Source organism: Alligator mississippiensis, chromosome 10 (genome assembly GCF_030867095.1).
Source record: "Alligator mississippiensis isolate rAllMis1 chromosome 10, rAllMis1, whole genome shotgun sequence".
Taxonomy (NCBI): Eukaryota; Metazoa; Chordata; order Crocodylia; family Alligatoridae; genus Alligator; species Alligator mississippiensis.
The window spans coordinates 18873556-18890098 of NC_081833.1; the positions used below are offsets into that span (position 1 = coordinate 18873556).

Below are 16543 nucleotides of genomic sequence, written 5' to 3' on the forward strand. Positions count from 1 at the left end.
GCCCCAGGGCTGGGCTGCCTCTATAGCAGCCCCAGCCTCAGGCCCTTACGAGCCTGGAGGCATTTTGAGCCCTGAGGCACACATGCAGGGAGTCTGAAGCCCCTCCAGGCTCCTGTGTCTCCCTGGGCAGGCCACAGGCCAGCTATACCACCCTGCCTGTACCCCGGCACTGCTGCCTGGTGCTGCAATGCCATGCGGCTACCAGGCCCATGCCGTCCAGGCCTCCCGGGTGCTACAGGCTCCTGCCAGGCCTGCTAGCCCCCAGAACCAACTGCACGCAGCTTCTGACCACCAGGGCTAGCTCCAGCTGTCCGCAGCCGATCCCCAACAGCCTGCCCAGAGCCTGCAGGTGCTGTGGAGCATTGCCTTGCCACGTGGCTGTCAGTCCCACACTGTGCCCCTGCACTGGGCACTGCAGGCAGCTGCCCAGACCTGACAGGAACAGCTGCATGGAGGCCCAGAGACCTGGCCCAGGACCCCCAATGCCGTTGTTCTCCCCCATGCCTGTGCCTACACCCATGCCCACCACCTGGGGCCCCATTTGGTCCATGGAGGAGACTAGTGACCTCTTGGCACTGTAGGGTGAGGTAGAGATGCAGCACCAGTTCAAGCGGGGTGGGCACTCAAATGGCCATGTCTATGAGGAGTTGTCAGGCTAGATGCGGGAGCACTAGCACCTCCGGTCAGTGTGGCAGTGCCATATAAAGGTCAAGTCTTTGTGGGCCTAGCAGCTCACCATGACCAGCCACAGTTGTCAGTTGGGGAGTGCCCTCAAGTCCATGCCCTTTATGTGGCAACTCACTGACCACCATCCTCGCATCTTGGGACCCAGGCTACATCTGTACTGTGTACAGCAGCACAGGCAGCTTACCCAAGCCCCCACCCTGGCCTGGCATCTGTGATGATGTGTCAGCAGAGGAGGGCCCCTTGCACCTGGAGCAGCCTGTCCCACTGAGCTCGCCGTCTGCAGCCTCCACCAGCAACTTGGGGAGCCCAGGCCAGCTCCTGCCACAACAGCTCTGCAGTCCCAGCTCCAACCATGAGGCATGGCTGGCCATGTCACTGCAGGCTGCCAGCAGTGCCAGCTCTTCCCTGGGGGGGGCTCTAGCTGGGTGCCTCCACTGCTTGGAGCCTCACACTGTCATTGCCAGCTAGGACCAAGCAAAACTGCCAGCCCCGGCCACATAGTAAGCTCTGTACGGGGGCAGGGCCCTCCCTGCCCTGCACCTGCTTCTGCCCCCTCTCCCCACTCAGCCTGGCTGAACTCCCCTAGTCCTGGGTCCATCCCCACCCTCCTGGACACAGGGATGTGGGAGACAGCACAAAACTTTATTGAGCAGGCCACCCCCCCACAGCTAGGTGGGCACGGGCGTTTCACATGCTGAGGAAGGTGTCAATTCCAGCAGTGGTATCTTCCTCAGCTGTGGGGGCCAGGGATGTGTAGCACAGCCACGGGCAGTGGCAGAGGTTGCAGGGCAGCCCAGGCTTGCCCCTTTTGCTGTCGAAGCTTAGGGTCCCATGCCAGGTATGCAGGTGCACCTGGGTGACCATCAGCAGGGCATAGTGGGTTGGGTCACCCTTGGTTTGCGCAAACAGATCTTTTGTGCAGCACATGCAAAGCATAGCAGAGGCATGCTCAGGGTGTAGCATCAGTGCAGGGGAGGTTGGCCCCAGGGCACCTCCCTCGAGAGGCCCCCTGCCGAGACGGCAGGGGTACGAGCAGCTCCACATCCCAGTCATCCACGAGCCCGCACCCCACCGAGCCCAGGTGCCATGGGCTGGGCAGCAGCAGAAGAGAGTGGTTGGCCTGTTCCGAAGTGGGGAGGAGGGGGGTGGCAGCGCTGCAAGTGGGGATGGGGGGCTTGGCTGACAGCTGCGGTGTTGCTTCTGCTGCCAAGCAGCCTCCAACCGGGTCTCATGGAAGAGCTCCCCCTAGGCCTCACAGATGTTTTGCAGCACTCAGGCTGTGATGACCTGGGGAGGTTGTCCTCAGTGAAGTAGAGGTGGGCAGTGAGGGTGCACCAGTATCTCTTGAGGCACTGGCAACGTGTAGGGGATGCACGTGGGTGCATGTGCACCCCCTGAGCATGGCAGTGCACCCACTGTGAAAAGGCACTGCCAACATCCCCTCCCCACCATCACCAGCGACCGCTGCAGGCGGCCAGCAATTGCTGTTGGCTGGCACCAACACTGCCACTGGCATCTGTGGGTGGTTGCCAAGCAGGGGCAACGCGTAGAGGGTGCATGCAGGTGCACAGGCACCCCCTGAGTGTGGCAATCCACCCTATACAAAAAGGCCTGCAGGTGGTTGTCACTTGCCGGTGCCAGCACCTGCAGGAGTTCCCACTTACTGCGCTCCCACCTCCACTGTGCTCCCACCGCTGCTGTGCCCCCCTCCCCCCCAGCCACTCGGGGCATGTGTTGTTCATGTCGCTGACCCCTGGTTGGCACTCACCACCCCCTGTCCCCACTGCCAACAGTGTCAGCGGTGTCTGTGGGAGCTTCCCCATTTACTGCCACCATGCTCCCACCGCCACCATCACTCCCATGCTCCCCCAGCCACCAGGGGCACGCGTCATTCATGCCTTGAGGCGGCTGAAGGCACACTCCACCAGGGCGCAGGTCCGGCCCAAGCATCAGTTAACGTGGGTCTGGCAGGGGTCCAGGTGGCTGGTGTAAGTGCCGCATGAGCCCTCGGAGGAGCAGGTACACAGGGTCCCTGATGAGGAGGGGTGGGACCATCACAGCACCCAGCTGCAGGTCTGGCATCCCTGGTGTGAAGCGGCCGCTCTACACCAGGGCTGGCAGGGTGGAGTTCCTGAAGACGCATCATGAGTGCTGCCGACCCAGCCAGCACTCACATGTGTGAAACCCCCGTGGTGGTCCAGAATGGCTTGGAGCACCACAGAGTGAAAGCCCCTTCAGCTGTCATAGGACTGATCACCATGAGGCAGGCAGGTGATGGGGATGTGGGTCCCATCCTGGGCCCTGATGCAATAAGGGGAATTCCAGGGCATGGAAACCTGCCACCACCACCCTGGGGTCGTGCACGCAGAGCACCATATGCCCCAGCATATCCTGGAGAGTGCCACACATCTCTAGGACAGCCTCCCTGGTGGTGGCCTTGCCCATGCCAGTGAGGTGGCTGATGTACCACAGGCTGGCAGGCATGGCCAGCTTCAGCAGGGCAGGGATCAGCTGGGTGTTTGTGGGGAGGGGCAGCTGCTTGCTGATGTCCTGCCATTCCAGGTGTGGCCAGAGCTGCCCCAGAAGATCCTGGAAGGTGGTCCGGGTCATCCTGAATGCCTTCAGCCACTGCTCATTGTCCCAGGTGTGCTGGACAATGTGCAGCCACCAATCTGGCTGGCCCGGCAGGCCCAGAGGCAGCGGGGCTGGAGGCCCAGGTGGGCAAGGGCAGCTCCAGCAGTGATGTCGAGCACCACATTGTTGGTGTCCCTCTGGCCATCCAGACAGGGTCCAGGCAGCAGCTGCGTGGTGGCGGTAGCCCTAGGATGGAGTGCTGCAGCCTTGCAGGCAGTCACTGCATGTAGAGGATCTAGGAGGACCCAGATGGCCATTGGCCGGCCACTGGTCAGCATGGCAGGCCAGCCAGGCCAGTGTGATGGTCAACAGAACCCTGGGCCATTGTTTTTTGCTGCCAGGGATAGGGTGGAGCAGCCATGGCACAGGGAGAAAGAGTTGGTGAGAAAAGAGCTGCTGCATGCAGCCCCTGCACTGTGCACACTGCTCCTGGCCAGGGAAGTTGCAGGCCAGGAAGCAGAGAGCAGGGCTGCCTTTTCAAGAGGGCTACAGGCCACAGGCAGCTGTGGCCAGAGCCTCCAGCTTTCCCTGGTGGTGGCAGCGGACCATAGCAGAGCCCCAGGAAGCAAAAGCAGCTTGCTGCCATTGGCAGCAAATCTGCTCCTGCTTTCCTGCACATGTAGATGCTTGCCCAGGAGCGTTTACTCACGAGTAAACTGATTCCGCATCAAATGCATGTGTGGATGCACTCAGTAAGCGTCACCGTCTACATGTGCAGATGCTTACTGCACAGTAATTTGCTCTAATCTCAAGTAAATTTCCTACCTCATGGGTGACTGGTGCCTCTTGAGTTGGGGGGGGGGGGGGGGGGGGGGGGAATGTGCCGTGCCCCCCCCCTCCCCCCCACACACACACACCAGTCAGCAACCGGGGGGAGTCCCCTGGCCAATCCCACTGCCTGGTGGGGTGGGGGGAATCTGCCGGCAGCCAATCAAACTGACCAGCGGCGGAGCCTTGCAGCCAATCTCACTCACCAAGTCCCACCGCCACTTCTGGCCGGTGCTCGCAGAGGGGCACTGGCGCTCTCGCCTGCCCCCCTGCCTGCTGGCTTAACAGGGAGCGTGGCCTGACAGGGAGGGCACCAGCACTCTCAGGGGGTGCACATGCACCCCCTACACATCGCCACTGCTGTAAATACAAGTAGCAAATTTACTTGGGAGTAATTACGACACAGTACAGCACGTATAGACGGCCAACCAGGAACAAATTTACTCCCAATTAGCCCAACAGCAGGGGCGGGAAATTGCTCCCTGCCCCTCGGAACTGCCTGCTGGTGGGGCAGGCTCTGCCACTGGAGCCCAGGTGGGGACGGTGTCCCTCTGCCCTGGCAACTGGGGCTGGGAACAATCATTTCCCAGCCCCCACTCCACAGTTGTGGAGCGGGGACCAGATACTGCCTGCTGCTAGGGCAGGAGACATTGTCCACAACTGGGCTGTGATGGCAGAGCCCACTCCAGTGGCAGACAGCTCCAAGGGGCAGGAAGCAATCTCCCAGCCCCTGCCAGGAGACAGCTGAGCTAACAGTGAAGGGGAACATAGAGCTCCCGTGGCAGCTGCAGGAGGCCAATGCAGGGCTGGTGGGGGTGATAGCAGACTGCTTTGAGCAGCAAATCTGCTCCCGCTTCCCTGCATGTGTAGACACCTGCCTGGGTGTCTACAAGTGTAGACACTCCAGAGCATTTGCATAAATAGATGCATTCTCTCTGTCTATGTCATGAGTTTGTTGGTTTTATTTAAGCTGGTTTCTGACTGGTAAACGTTTATAATTAAATGATCTTGAGGAACTGATAGAGATCATCTGCTTGAGAGGTTGGCTTCTAATGAAGATGGTGGAAAATTGTACTCAGTACAACTGGGAAGTCTTCAGACTAGTGAGAATTTGCATGTTAAGTTTTTTTTCTCTTGCACTAGTCTCATTCTATTTGTAGAGTTTTTCTCTGTGAACAAAGGCCAGCTGGTTGGCTGTTGTGTCTACTTAAAGGACAACATTATTAGAAATGCAGATTTCTGCTCCATCCTTGGTTCCTTGCAGCTGACAGGCAAATACTGAGGCCAAACTGATTAATTAACTTTTTTAAGTAGAACCAGATGACAACTGAGCATAAAATCCCACTCTAACCTCATTATTACTATTGTGCCTACTGTTAAAGAGAAATAGTGAAACCGAGAATTTAATAGCAGCCTTCAACTACCTGCAAGCAGGTTGTTACAAAGCAGATTGAACTAGACTGCGTTCAGTAGTGGTAGATGACGAAAGGAGCAATGGTCTCAAGTTACAAGGGAAGTTTAGGTTAGATACTAGGAAAAACTATCTCACTAGGAGAGTAGTAAAGCACTGGAACAGGTTCTGCAGAGAGGTTGTGAAATCTCCATCCTCAGAGGTTTTTAAGACCTGACTAGATAAAGCCTTGGCTAAGATGCTGTAGTTGGTAGTGGTCCTGGTTTGAGCAGGGGGTTGAACTGGAAGACCTGAGGTCCCTTCCAACCTTAATTTTCTGTGGTTCTGTGATTCAAAGCTTCCAGAGAAGCTACTTATAACTCCCTGATAAAACAGGAATTAGCAAGAAAAAGGAAGGAAAAGTTTCCTATCAAGCAATAATACTTAAACAAGAAACATATTCCCTTCCATATGAACTCTGTGGGCTGAGAGCCAAGTCTAACTCAGACAAGTCTTGTTTAGTTAGTTTGTATGTTTTTTAAATAAAATCTCAGCCAGTGAGTCTTGCACAATGACTCTCAGCCATTTGTACCCATCCATCTAAAAGATGAGCAGAAACTGGAAACATTTTTCTGAGACCCTCATCCCAATTTGGAGCAGTGGGTAAAATTGAATCCAGGCCTGAGTCATTCTTGCAGTGTTGCCAGACTCTGCAGTTTTATCACAATTTTTGCAGTGTTTGATATCTTTCTTAGACAACCTGCAGCTAGAGTCAATGGTTATATCCAAATTAGAGTTTGCTTATTTTCATGAAAACTTTAAGCCTTTGAAATATCATCCCTGAAGATTAATATCAGAAAGCAAATAAGCAGGACTCACAATGCACTCATAGTTTTTAAGCCATTATTTTTATTTTTGGGACCAAACTCATAATTCTGAAATACTTGGGTTGACAAGGCTGCTTTTATAAAAGTTGAACCCCACTGATGACGCTACCTAAACCTAAACCACTGCAGCATGTGCCCATCTTCACTCTCCAGATACTTGATTAGCTGGCTTGTACTTCATAGCAAGGATACTGACCCTCCTGTGGGTCAAGGGTATTACAGAACTCAGGCCTGTGTCAAGTAACTATCCTACAAGTAAAACAAGGAAGAGATTACTTTGCTAAATCCAAATGTCTACAGTGTCCAAAGCCACAAACTTAGGGGGTAATCAAGGCAGGGACAGGGCCCTCTTGGCCTCTCTTCTCCACCATTTCTCTTGCCTGGAGAATCTCACTGGCTTTGGGTCTACATGCTGCAATATTGGATAATCTGCATTGACACCACATCTGTTAAGTGGCACAGGCCACTCTGGATCATGCTAAGGTCAATGGGATATCATCTATTGATTCCAGTGGCAGCAGAAGCCAACCATGTGCAACTGTGGAGCCACTGATGAGAAATGTCTGGGACAACTTTTGGTACAAAAATTAATTTTAAAAACAAACATTTCCTGCCTCCACAATGGGCTCAGTTGTTTTGGATCCCACCCCCCACCCACGGATGGTGCATGTTTTTCAGCTTCCATCTGGTACCATTTCATCTCCAGAAACATGTTATAATAAACTTTGCTTCATTTCAGTGTGTGGGAAGGGTGTTATTTAAAAAAAAATAACAAACCTCCTTTATAAAATGGCTGTAACCTTCATGCAATGACCTTTAGTCAGCTGAGTTTTGGATCTCATTCCTGCTCTCGGTGGATCAATGCCTTTGTCCCAGGTACCACCAGTTGTGTGGGCACCCTCCAAGGAAATGTGATAAATAAAGGGCAAAGCCTTCATCTTCAGAGTTAGTCCCTCCACAACAAGGCTAGAGCACATTGGCAGGACAGTGCAGGGAAGCAGCTGCTACACATACCAGTTTGGTACTTTCATGAATGTTAACACTGAGGGGAAAAAAGCAGCCATTGTCCCTCCTGTCCCCTGTCCTATACATGCTGCTGTTGGCATTCTTATGGCAAAAGGAATATCATTTGCAGAGTATCTCCTGCATCTGAGCTGAGAAAAAAGAGGGGCAATGAAAATGGACATCTGATCTTAGCAAGAATCTGCTGAGACTTGGAAAGTGAGCAAGTGCATACTAGCCACTGTGTAGGAGTAAAATGCACTGAGAGGATGTTGCTAGCATAAATTGAAGGCCCATCCTCCCTTGAGAGCCATTCGAACCTCTCTGAAAGCTGTGAGAAGAACAGCCAGTAAACATAGCACTTTGGAATGACAGAAAAATAGCCTCATTTGTGCCTGGATCAATCTTTTGTCAACCTTAACTGGATGGCTGCTGGCTTTAGTACCTCCACTGTCACCCAGAGACATCTCATGGGGAATAAAACCCTTGTGAGCACCTACCCTGTCAACTCCGGCCCAATCGCAGGGATGGTAGATGGAGTGTAGTATGAGACTCAGCAACATTCAGACAGTTTTGCATCTCCCCAAGGAGCAAACAGTTGGGGTTTTGTGAATTATGATGTGTGGAAATATAGGATTTTCTTTTTGCTATTTCTTTGCCAGGTACAAAAGCTGATGGCAGGTCCCCTTGTGTTTGGGGAGAGGACACCAAAAGCAGAAGCTTGCATTGCCTGTATATATCCTTGGCTCTTTATCATTTTGTCTCCATTGCCTCTTGTCATTAATTCTTTCCCTTTTTTCACTCTACCTTCATGCTTTCACTCATTTTTACCTCCCTGTTTCACTCTGTCTATTCCTTTGAATTTGCAGGTTTGCTTCAACAAGTGATAAGCTCTTCCCCTGTCTTAGAGAGCACTGGAGTCAGACCCCTTTTGCCTCTCTTCAGGTTCTATCATGATGCTTCATGCCCCAGGACACCTGTGTGTAAGTAGCTCAAGGCACCAATGCCAATACAGACATCAGCCTTGTCACAGCTGCAACTTTGGCAACCAGCAGAGGGCACCAGTACCGATGCCAGGTAAGAGAACTCAGGTAATCTTTGATTCTGAGCTCTGAGCCCTTCCTCTTTGAAACAGCTTTTCAAGTGATTGTGATTGAATTAGCTTATGATTTGTCAAGACAGAGGCAGAACAGATTTGCAGGTGTCATTCATCATTCATCCCCTACATTCAGAGAAAATTCAGGACAGTGTAACCTGCATGGCTTTTGTCCTCCCAACCTGGCATTTGGAGGCCCTTTGTGCTGGAGATTCTTAAATGAAGATGTTGGCCCAAGAACTGATTGAATGTGGCCTCTGTTGCAGTTGAATATTGGCATGGTGGTTTCTCTCCAATTCAGTTCCTTCATGTTACCTTCTGAATGTTTCTGGGAGCTCTAGTATTTCATCTTTAGGGCTGTGCCACAGATCTTTAGCAACCTTGAAGCACAGACAATCAGGATGTGAGCAGGTGAACCCAGAAGGAGACAGAACGTCTGTGTAGTGGAGTAGGGTAGAAGTGGATCAGCAGAGGGGAATGTGGCCTTGCTTAGCCCAGGGCCACTTGATTCATATCATTCAACTTAGGGTGTTATTTTATCATGTTCTGTTTGAAGCTGCTTTGCTTCAATTCCAGCTTTGTGGGCAGCTTTCTAGAGCATGCAATAACACATTTACTTTTCTCCCCTTCTTCCTGTGAGAATGTGACCCTCTCCCACCATACAGCAGGTGCCAAGGCTCACTCACTTGTTTCCAGATGCTTCCACTTCAGAGCTTGCAACTTGCCCCCCTTTGCAATAAGGGATGCCTCCCCCCAGCTATAAATGGATTCTATGGAAGGGTCCATCTCTCTTTGGAGAACAAGGCACTTTGGGAGGAGTTCTACTCTCTTGGCACTGAAATGATCATCACCAAATCTGGCAGGTGAGAACAAACCTGTATCACCAGGCATGACTGTTGCACAGATTTGTTTGTCCTCTCCATGCTCACCTTACCTTGGGCTGCATTCCTTTGGATTCCATCAGCTGTGCCACTCTGCAGCTGTTTTTTTAACCTGTCTCTTAGTGGTTCTCCCTGTCTAGCCAGCTTAGTGTTGTGTCTGCCATTACTGCTTAAGCTGATGCGACCAATGTGCTGAGTCCCCCAAAGTGATGCTGAGTTCTGAGTCTAAGCATGCTACCTGCACACAACCCAAGCTGAGATATGCACTTGAGTATTTAATCATTGGTGGGCAATAGTCCAACAATATTTACTAAGGAAAAATTCCATGCCATACAGCCTACTAAGAGCAGTGACACCATAGCCATGGGAGAGCACACAGGATGAAATATCCCATGTACTACAGCTTTTTTAATATGATACCTATAATTCAGTAATACAACCTCTTTGTACTTTTTCAAAGGTGTGGCTCAGACTCCTTCCTTTTAAATTGTTGTATAGATATATGCCCCAGGGTTGCTCCCCAGATCCTAAATAAAAGAATTCAGTGTATTCTCTGGCTAGGATCTTCAGTTTTGATTACATATAGCACAATGACACTCCCCAAAGAATGATACTATGACCCCTTTGGATGAATTCTGTAATGTGTAATCAATCATAAAATTAAATCTCTTTCTTTTAACTCTTCTTTTCTCCCTCTGCAGACGTATGTTCCCACCCTGCAAAATGATAGCGTCAGGACTGGATCCTCATTCTTTCTACCTGATGCTGATGGATATAGTGCCTTCAGACAATGCACGGTATAAGTGGCACTGTGGCCACTGGGAGGTGGTTGGAAAAGCTGATCCCCACTTCCCCAGCCACTTCTACCTCCATCCAGATTCCCCTGCTCCTGGCAGTCACTGGATGAAAGAACCTATCTCATTCCAGAGACTCAAGATCACCAACAATACCCTGGAGCAGTGTGAACATGTAAGAAAAGCTTGGCCATTTCACCACACTCAGTGTAGAATAGAAGTGTGGTGCTGCAAAGTACTAGTCCATAGGTAGCCTTTAACTGTTCTAGGATGGCGTCTAATACCTTTCTACTGATCTTACACGATAGGGAGAGTACTGTTCTCCCCTTTTCATAACCATCACTGATATTGATATTAATGTGAATTATGCTCCACTTGGAAATAAGAGTGGGAAAGGTCTGTTAGAGCCTCTGACTCAGCTCCTGTCAAGACATTAACCATGACCCCTTTTTTTGGAAAGCAGCCCCTCTTAAACCTGATAGGGTCCTGTATTCCACTTAGCACATGAACAGTTATTTAGAAGTGGTAGGGTGTGGCTGCACTGTGCCACTCTATCTGCAGTGTTTCCAGGTTGCTCTTCTGAGCCCATGGTTCCTGCTGGCAGTGATAGGAGGAAGAGACAATGATGTTATTAGATCTTCCTGACTGTTGTTTCTCTTTGTCTTTAGATTATTTTGCACTCGATGCACAAATACCAGCCACGGTTCCATGTGGTACTGACCAGCTGCCACACATTCACCCTGCCCTGGAATGCTGTGACTACGTTTGTGTTCCCAGAAACAACGTTTATGGCTGTGACAGCTTATCAAAATTCCAAGGTGACTTTTCTTTCCGTCCTCTTCCATCTCCTTGTTCCTTGACTTGGCACAAACCAAAGAAACAAAGCAGGAGTCACTGAAGAGTAAATAAACCTTCTCTCAAAGCAGAATGAGCATTAGCCTGGCGAGCTAATGAGTGATGAATATGATGGGTAACGGTTCAGATACCAAAGCTATTAAAATATTGGGTGCTTACGGACCTGGAAAAAACCCAAAACTTCACTTTACTTTCAGCCCAGCATGCTCCCACGCCAAGCACAGCACATGCCCAGAAGAGGAATTGTGTCAGTTTGAGCTGGTTCACCCAGCATCTGTATAGCTCATGTGTTTCAGTGGGGCTTTTTGGCATTTCTGTCTAATAGGTGATTCAATCAGCTATTGGATAAAAGCACCAAAAAGCCCAGCTGAAGTGCACAATCTTTATAGACTGGGCAGCCGAGTCAAACCGATGTGATTCCTCTTCTGGTAAAGCGCTGTTTTGTTTTGTTTTTTAACATGTCTGTCAGCACTCATGTAGATGAAGGGGCTTAGTAGAGACCTAGAGTCAAATCCTTGCCAAATTATAAGTGAAAATGTTTAAGTCTGATGTTGTAACTGATGGCATTTGTCCACGTCACAAAGAATCCTTTGTAATTTTACCATGGCTTTGTCTGAAGAGAAACCCAGTACTGGAATAGCTAAAGGTGCTTTCATTTCAGAAATGAGATTTAATAACTTAAATAAGTTGTGATATATAAAGGGTCACACTAGATCGAATAGTCCCTTCTGACCTTCCACTCTAAATTTCAGCCGGCCATATATTATATACCAATCTCAACAATGCATGTTAAACTAAAACATTTCAGTCCACAGGAGGCTAAAATTGTGTCTCACAGCTAGAGATCAGAAGTACCCAGAATGCAGTGGCTAGAAAATTAGATGATATCTTTATTTATTCGATGTATATGTGGCCCTTCCTGATAAGGGCTTGGGCTGTCTTATAACTTAAAAAACAGGTGAACAAGAGAATAAAACAAGATGCTCAGGTTATCATAGTAAAATATCCATGCTCCATCCTGCACAGAAAACCCTGGGTTTTTATCAATCTGACCTGAGGAAAAAGTCCTGGTCAGCCCTAGATCATCTGGTAATCACCTGGTAATTAGACCTGAGCATGAGACCAAGGCTAACCAGGCAGGCATCTGAAAGACAACTCTCTGTACTATCACACTGTGCTGGTGCATTGGTATATGGGCAACGCTATGCTTGGGAGGCAGTATAGCATGGTTGACTCTAGCAGGCATCCTCAACCCTTCATTTTCAATACTACCAATTTGATTCTGAACATGAAAATAATGTGATGAGCGTGATTTCTCTGTGCTTTCTCCTGGGTAACTGTGGTGACAAAAATGAGAAAACCAAAGAACCTCTTAACGGTCAAGTGCATTTTTTTCTATTTTCTAAGAACCAGCACATTTAAGTACTAGATTTGGGATGTAGTCTGCTCCTGAGCTCTTGCCCACAAGGACAGCAGTTGCCCTGGTTTCACCATTTTCTGTTTCCAGATTTCCAGAAGGATTTTCTTCTTAGTAGTTTCTTGTCCCATTTGCTCTTCAAATAAACTCCATTTTTAAATGGATGGGTGAGACTAGTCATTGCACCAAAATATTGGAGAGTATCAGCATGACTAAACATTTTCCTCTCATTCCTCTTCCTCATTCTTTCCCCTTCTTTTCTCTTCCTTTTCATGTTTAGTTATCTCTCACTCTCCTTTTCCTCTCTTCCTCTTTCTTCTTTCCTTTTTTCTTAAACCCTTTTGCTTATTTGCTGCTGCTTTGTGTCTCCATCCTCAGATGTCTTCTATCCATTTTTCTCTCTCTTTTTTATTTCCCCATCCCAGATTACCCAGATGAAGATTGATAATAATCCATTTGCAAAAGGCTTTAGAGAGAATGGGCTCAGCTATAAGAAAAATCGGTAAGCTGTTTCTTCAAGCAATTCCGGCTATGCCAAGCTGCCTAGATCTTTTCCACACAACACATTAGGGAGAAATCCCCCACATTTTATTCTCACTGGTACAGTTTTATCATTAGCACCCTTTCTATGTTAGTGCTCCCGTGATTGCCTCTGTTGGGTTGATAGTACTTTACCATTAATAGTGAACCATAGGCAATCCCAAAAAGACTGGTGTGCTTGAATTTGAAACAACATTTATTTTTCCAGGACTGGTATAGTTTAACTTTTGGATTCATGGAAGCCTGATGATGTGCACCTGACTAAGAGACATAGCTGCTGCAGCTCAGACATGGCTTGTCTAAACTGTCTTTTAAAAGGAGCATGGGAAACATAGTTAGAAAGTGCCACTTAAAATGAGTCCTGATGTGGTTTTATATGGATAGAGCCAAACTTTTTAGAACTGTGCTTAAAATCTCTAAAGATCCAAGCTAAAGTATGTTTATAAATCTGGTAGTGCCATTCCTTGTTATTCAAGCAAACCTTGGTAGACACTAGTTGTGTTGAAATATCAATTATACATTGCTGTATCAAGATAATTTCACTTTCCCCTTTAGTTTTGTTGTCTTTCTTCCTTCCCATGCCTGGGCTGTTGCCAGCTTTGTTGTTTCATCTGCCCTGATTATAAACTCTTGGACAGGGATGAAAATCACCAGGCAGAGCAGCTGCACTAAATGCAAAGCAGTAGCTTCCCCTGTTTGGAAATGTTGGGGTTTTTATACTTGATTTTGGGGCTCAGTGTACTCCTGGCCTAAATCAAGAGTGGGTGCAGAATAAACAAAAAGTTTACAAGGAAGCTTTAACCAGCTAACCTATTCTTTGTCTTTATTACATAGGGAAGAGAAGCAGTATGCATGGGGGTGGGTTGGAGGTGCAGGTATTTTGGGAGTTGTGGGTCTAAGTACAAGGGTGGAGGCATTATATATTTGTGTGAACACCTGTAAATGGACATGTGTAAACAGATGTTTCTGTACTGTGTTAGGCTGAATTTGTTTTTCTTCATTGTAGAAGGAAAAATGTCAGAGGCACTGAGACAGTAAAGCAAGCAAGTGTGGAGGAGACATGCTGTGAGCTCCCCACTGGTAAGTGTGAAGCAGACCATTTGTTCCTTGCATGCCCAAAGCCATCCCAGAGTTCACTAGAACTGGATCTTCCTATGTTCAGAGCAGAACTTTTACTATAACAAACCGGTAACCTCAGGAGTGATAATTCAGAGGAACTCCTATCCCAAATATGACTTCCATCACTTCCTAAATTCCCACTTAGAAACTGAATGCGAAATTTGAGCATCATCACTGATTGTGCTTCACAGTCATTTGTTCACCTCAAAGCCACATGCCACCCAGTGATTTCCCAAGGAACTGCAACTTATTTATTCAGTTGTTAACACCACCATGCACCTAAACAACCCAAAAACATTTGTCCACTCTAGGAGGGCTAATTTTTAATTTTTTTTAAATGCATCTACCCAATATGATGCCATGCTTTTATACTCACAGCAGGGAATGTTTTGAGGTTTAAATTTGCCTTTAATCATTAAGGATGTAATAAAAACACGAAAAGTTCTTTGAGCTCCAGAGTGTTAACCAAAGAGAAATTTACTCTGGAGTTTACAAATGTGAGCTGAAGAGACAAACTGGGCAATAAAATGCACAACCAGGGACCAAACTGGCTTAAATGTTGGTCTGTAGCTGCCCATCAGGAGTTGAGACTTGGAGAAAACAAGCTATTCAGCACCTTCAGAGTCATAAGATCCTGGTCATAAACATTTCACAGTATACTGGGGGTAGCGGGGAGGAGCCTCAGGCCTGTGATTCCTCGCTGAAGCTTGTGCCCGGGCCCACGATCACAACAAAGGACAAGGATGTGGAACTTGCTAACTTGAAAAAAATCGAGAAATTTGAGATAAACCAGTAGCTGCATGAAAAAGACAGAGCAGTAATGATGTAAGTGTATGCAAATGTATGTAAATCCATAGGCTATAGGATCCACCACTAGGCCCCTGGAATCCATGACACCAGACAGGTGTTTTTCCATGCCTGACAATCCTGTCTACATTGTTTGTTATTGACACAGATCTCATTATTGCTACCAGGTGCTGATCAAGTTGGGTGAGAGAAAATACAGCTCTGAAACCATCCAGAAAACTGAACATTGTTTTTGCTTCTGCTCTGTGTGGTCTACCATTTCGACTGGTGCTTCCTGCTTATGATGAACGTAACTTATGGCTCTTTGTTACTGGCTTTAGGTTCCCTATAGAGCATATGTGTCCCATCATAGATTTCTGAACATGTACCTTGTAAATCTAGTTCTGAATTTAGTTCCTTCTTTTCATATGTCCTGTAACTCAGTCCATCAGCTCACATTCTCCTGCAAGTTATAGATATATCTTCTGGCTCTCAGAATTCAGCTTCTTTCTTCCTGTAGGATGCATAGTTTTTTGGGGGTATCTAATTCTGGCTCCCTTTCTTAAACAATATATGTATACCATGGCTGTATAGTGTTTTACATGTATTAGGTCTACATATACATCATATTTTAATAGAAAAAAATAAGGTAAATAGCTTAATACAGAAATAGGGATGAATTAATGTAAAATTAATATAATCAAGGAAGTAAGACCAGATTTTTTTTCTTTTTTTTTTTTTAATTATATTTAAATTCTTCCATTTCTATCGTATGCCACACTTAATGTAACCAGGCTGCACTAGAGGATGGCAGAATGCATTTCCTAGCCATAACTTTCCAACCAGTTTTAGCTTTTGTTATCGCGTTCTGGCTCTCATTTCCTTGTCCCAAGTATTACACCTTGTAGCTGAAACTTAATACCTGTTTTACTAATAATGATCCTAGTTATTCTCTGGAAGGTGGAATTTTGTAGCAAGTCTGTAAAATATGTTGAAAGACGAGAGCTATGGGAAAGAGTACAGTTTATAAAAAAAACTTTGGATCTGAGCATTTAAATATTTAAGCAAGTTCATTAACTCTTTGTAAGTTGTGCCACAGACTCCTTTACTTTACTGTTAATTTTATATTATGACAGTAAAACCTTATTGCACTATAGTATAGTATTATATTGAATCAGTCTTACAATGTGGCTGTATCCCACTTATTTAATAAGCAAAACTAAGCTTCAAACTGATAAATTGATCAAGGTCTGTTTTATAACATGGCCATTTGATAAGTGAATCTTCTAATACTTGCAAAGATTAATCATGGTATATTTGCAGAAACAAGAGTAAAGTCATGGTTTATCTGAGCCCTTAAGTCAAAGGAGTTTTGACATATGGGTCTGGGCCTGGCCCTTTCTGGTTTCAGGAAGAGATTGGTAAACCTGAGAGCATGTTTATTTTGCAGAATCTTGTCAGTCACATTTTTGTGCAGTAAAATCACACCGGGGCTTATTCTAATCTTGGTCCCTGTTTAGTTGAACCTACAATGTTTAAGGTTCCACCCTGTGCAGTTTCTGCCTTTGTACTACTATGTCTGTGTATTAAATATACAGTGTTTTGTTACCACCTTCACCCTGTAAAATGTATATTTTCTGTCTCTGGCAGTCATTCAGTTCTTCCTTTGTTGTTGACTTCTCCTTAC

At 47.3% G+C, this 16543-nt stretch overlaps 1 protein-coding gene across 2 annotated transcripts in view; it reads left to right on the plus strand.

Annotated features, from left to right (window-relative positions):
* LOC102577240 (T-box transcription factor TBX6) overlaps nt 1–16473 on the plus strand; it is a 32543-nt gene extending 16070 nt beyond the window's left edge. The window contains exons 2-8 of one of the 2 annotated variants that reach the window (XM_019493778.2): nt 8238–8445; nt 9105–9327; nt 10047–10314; nt 10808–10957; nt 12837–12913; nt 13958–14031; nt 15045–16473. In XM_019493778.2, coding sequence (XP_019349323.1) covers nt 8322–8445; nt 9105–9327; nt 10047–10314; nt 10808–10957; nt 12837–12913; nt 13958–14031; nt 15045–15064 — 936 coding nt within the window. In that variant the 5' untranslated portion in view covers nt 8238–8321 and the 3' untranslated portion in view covers nt 15065–16473. Of the gene's footprint in view, nt 1–4307; nt 8446–9104; nt 9328–10046; nt 10315–10807; nt 10958–12836; nt 12914–13957; nt 14032–15044 lie in introns of those variants that run through there. The other variant, XM_019493779.2, reaches the window with a different exon arrangement.
* Nucleotides 16474–16543: the final 70 nt, after the last annotated feature.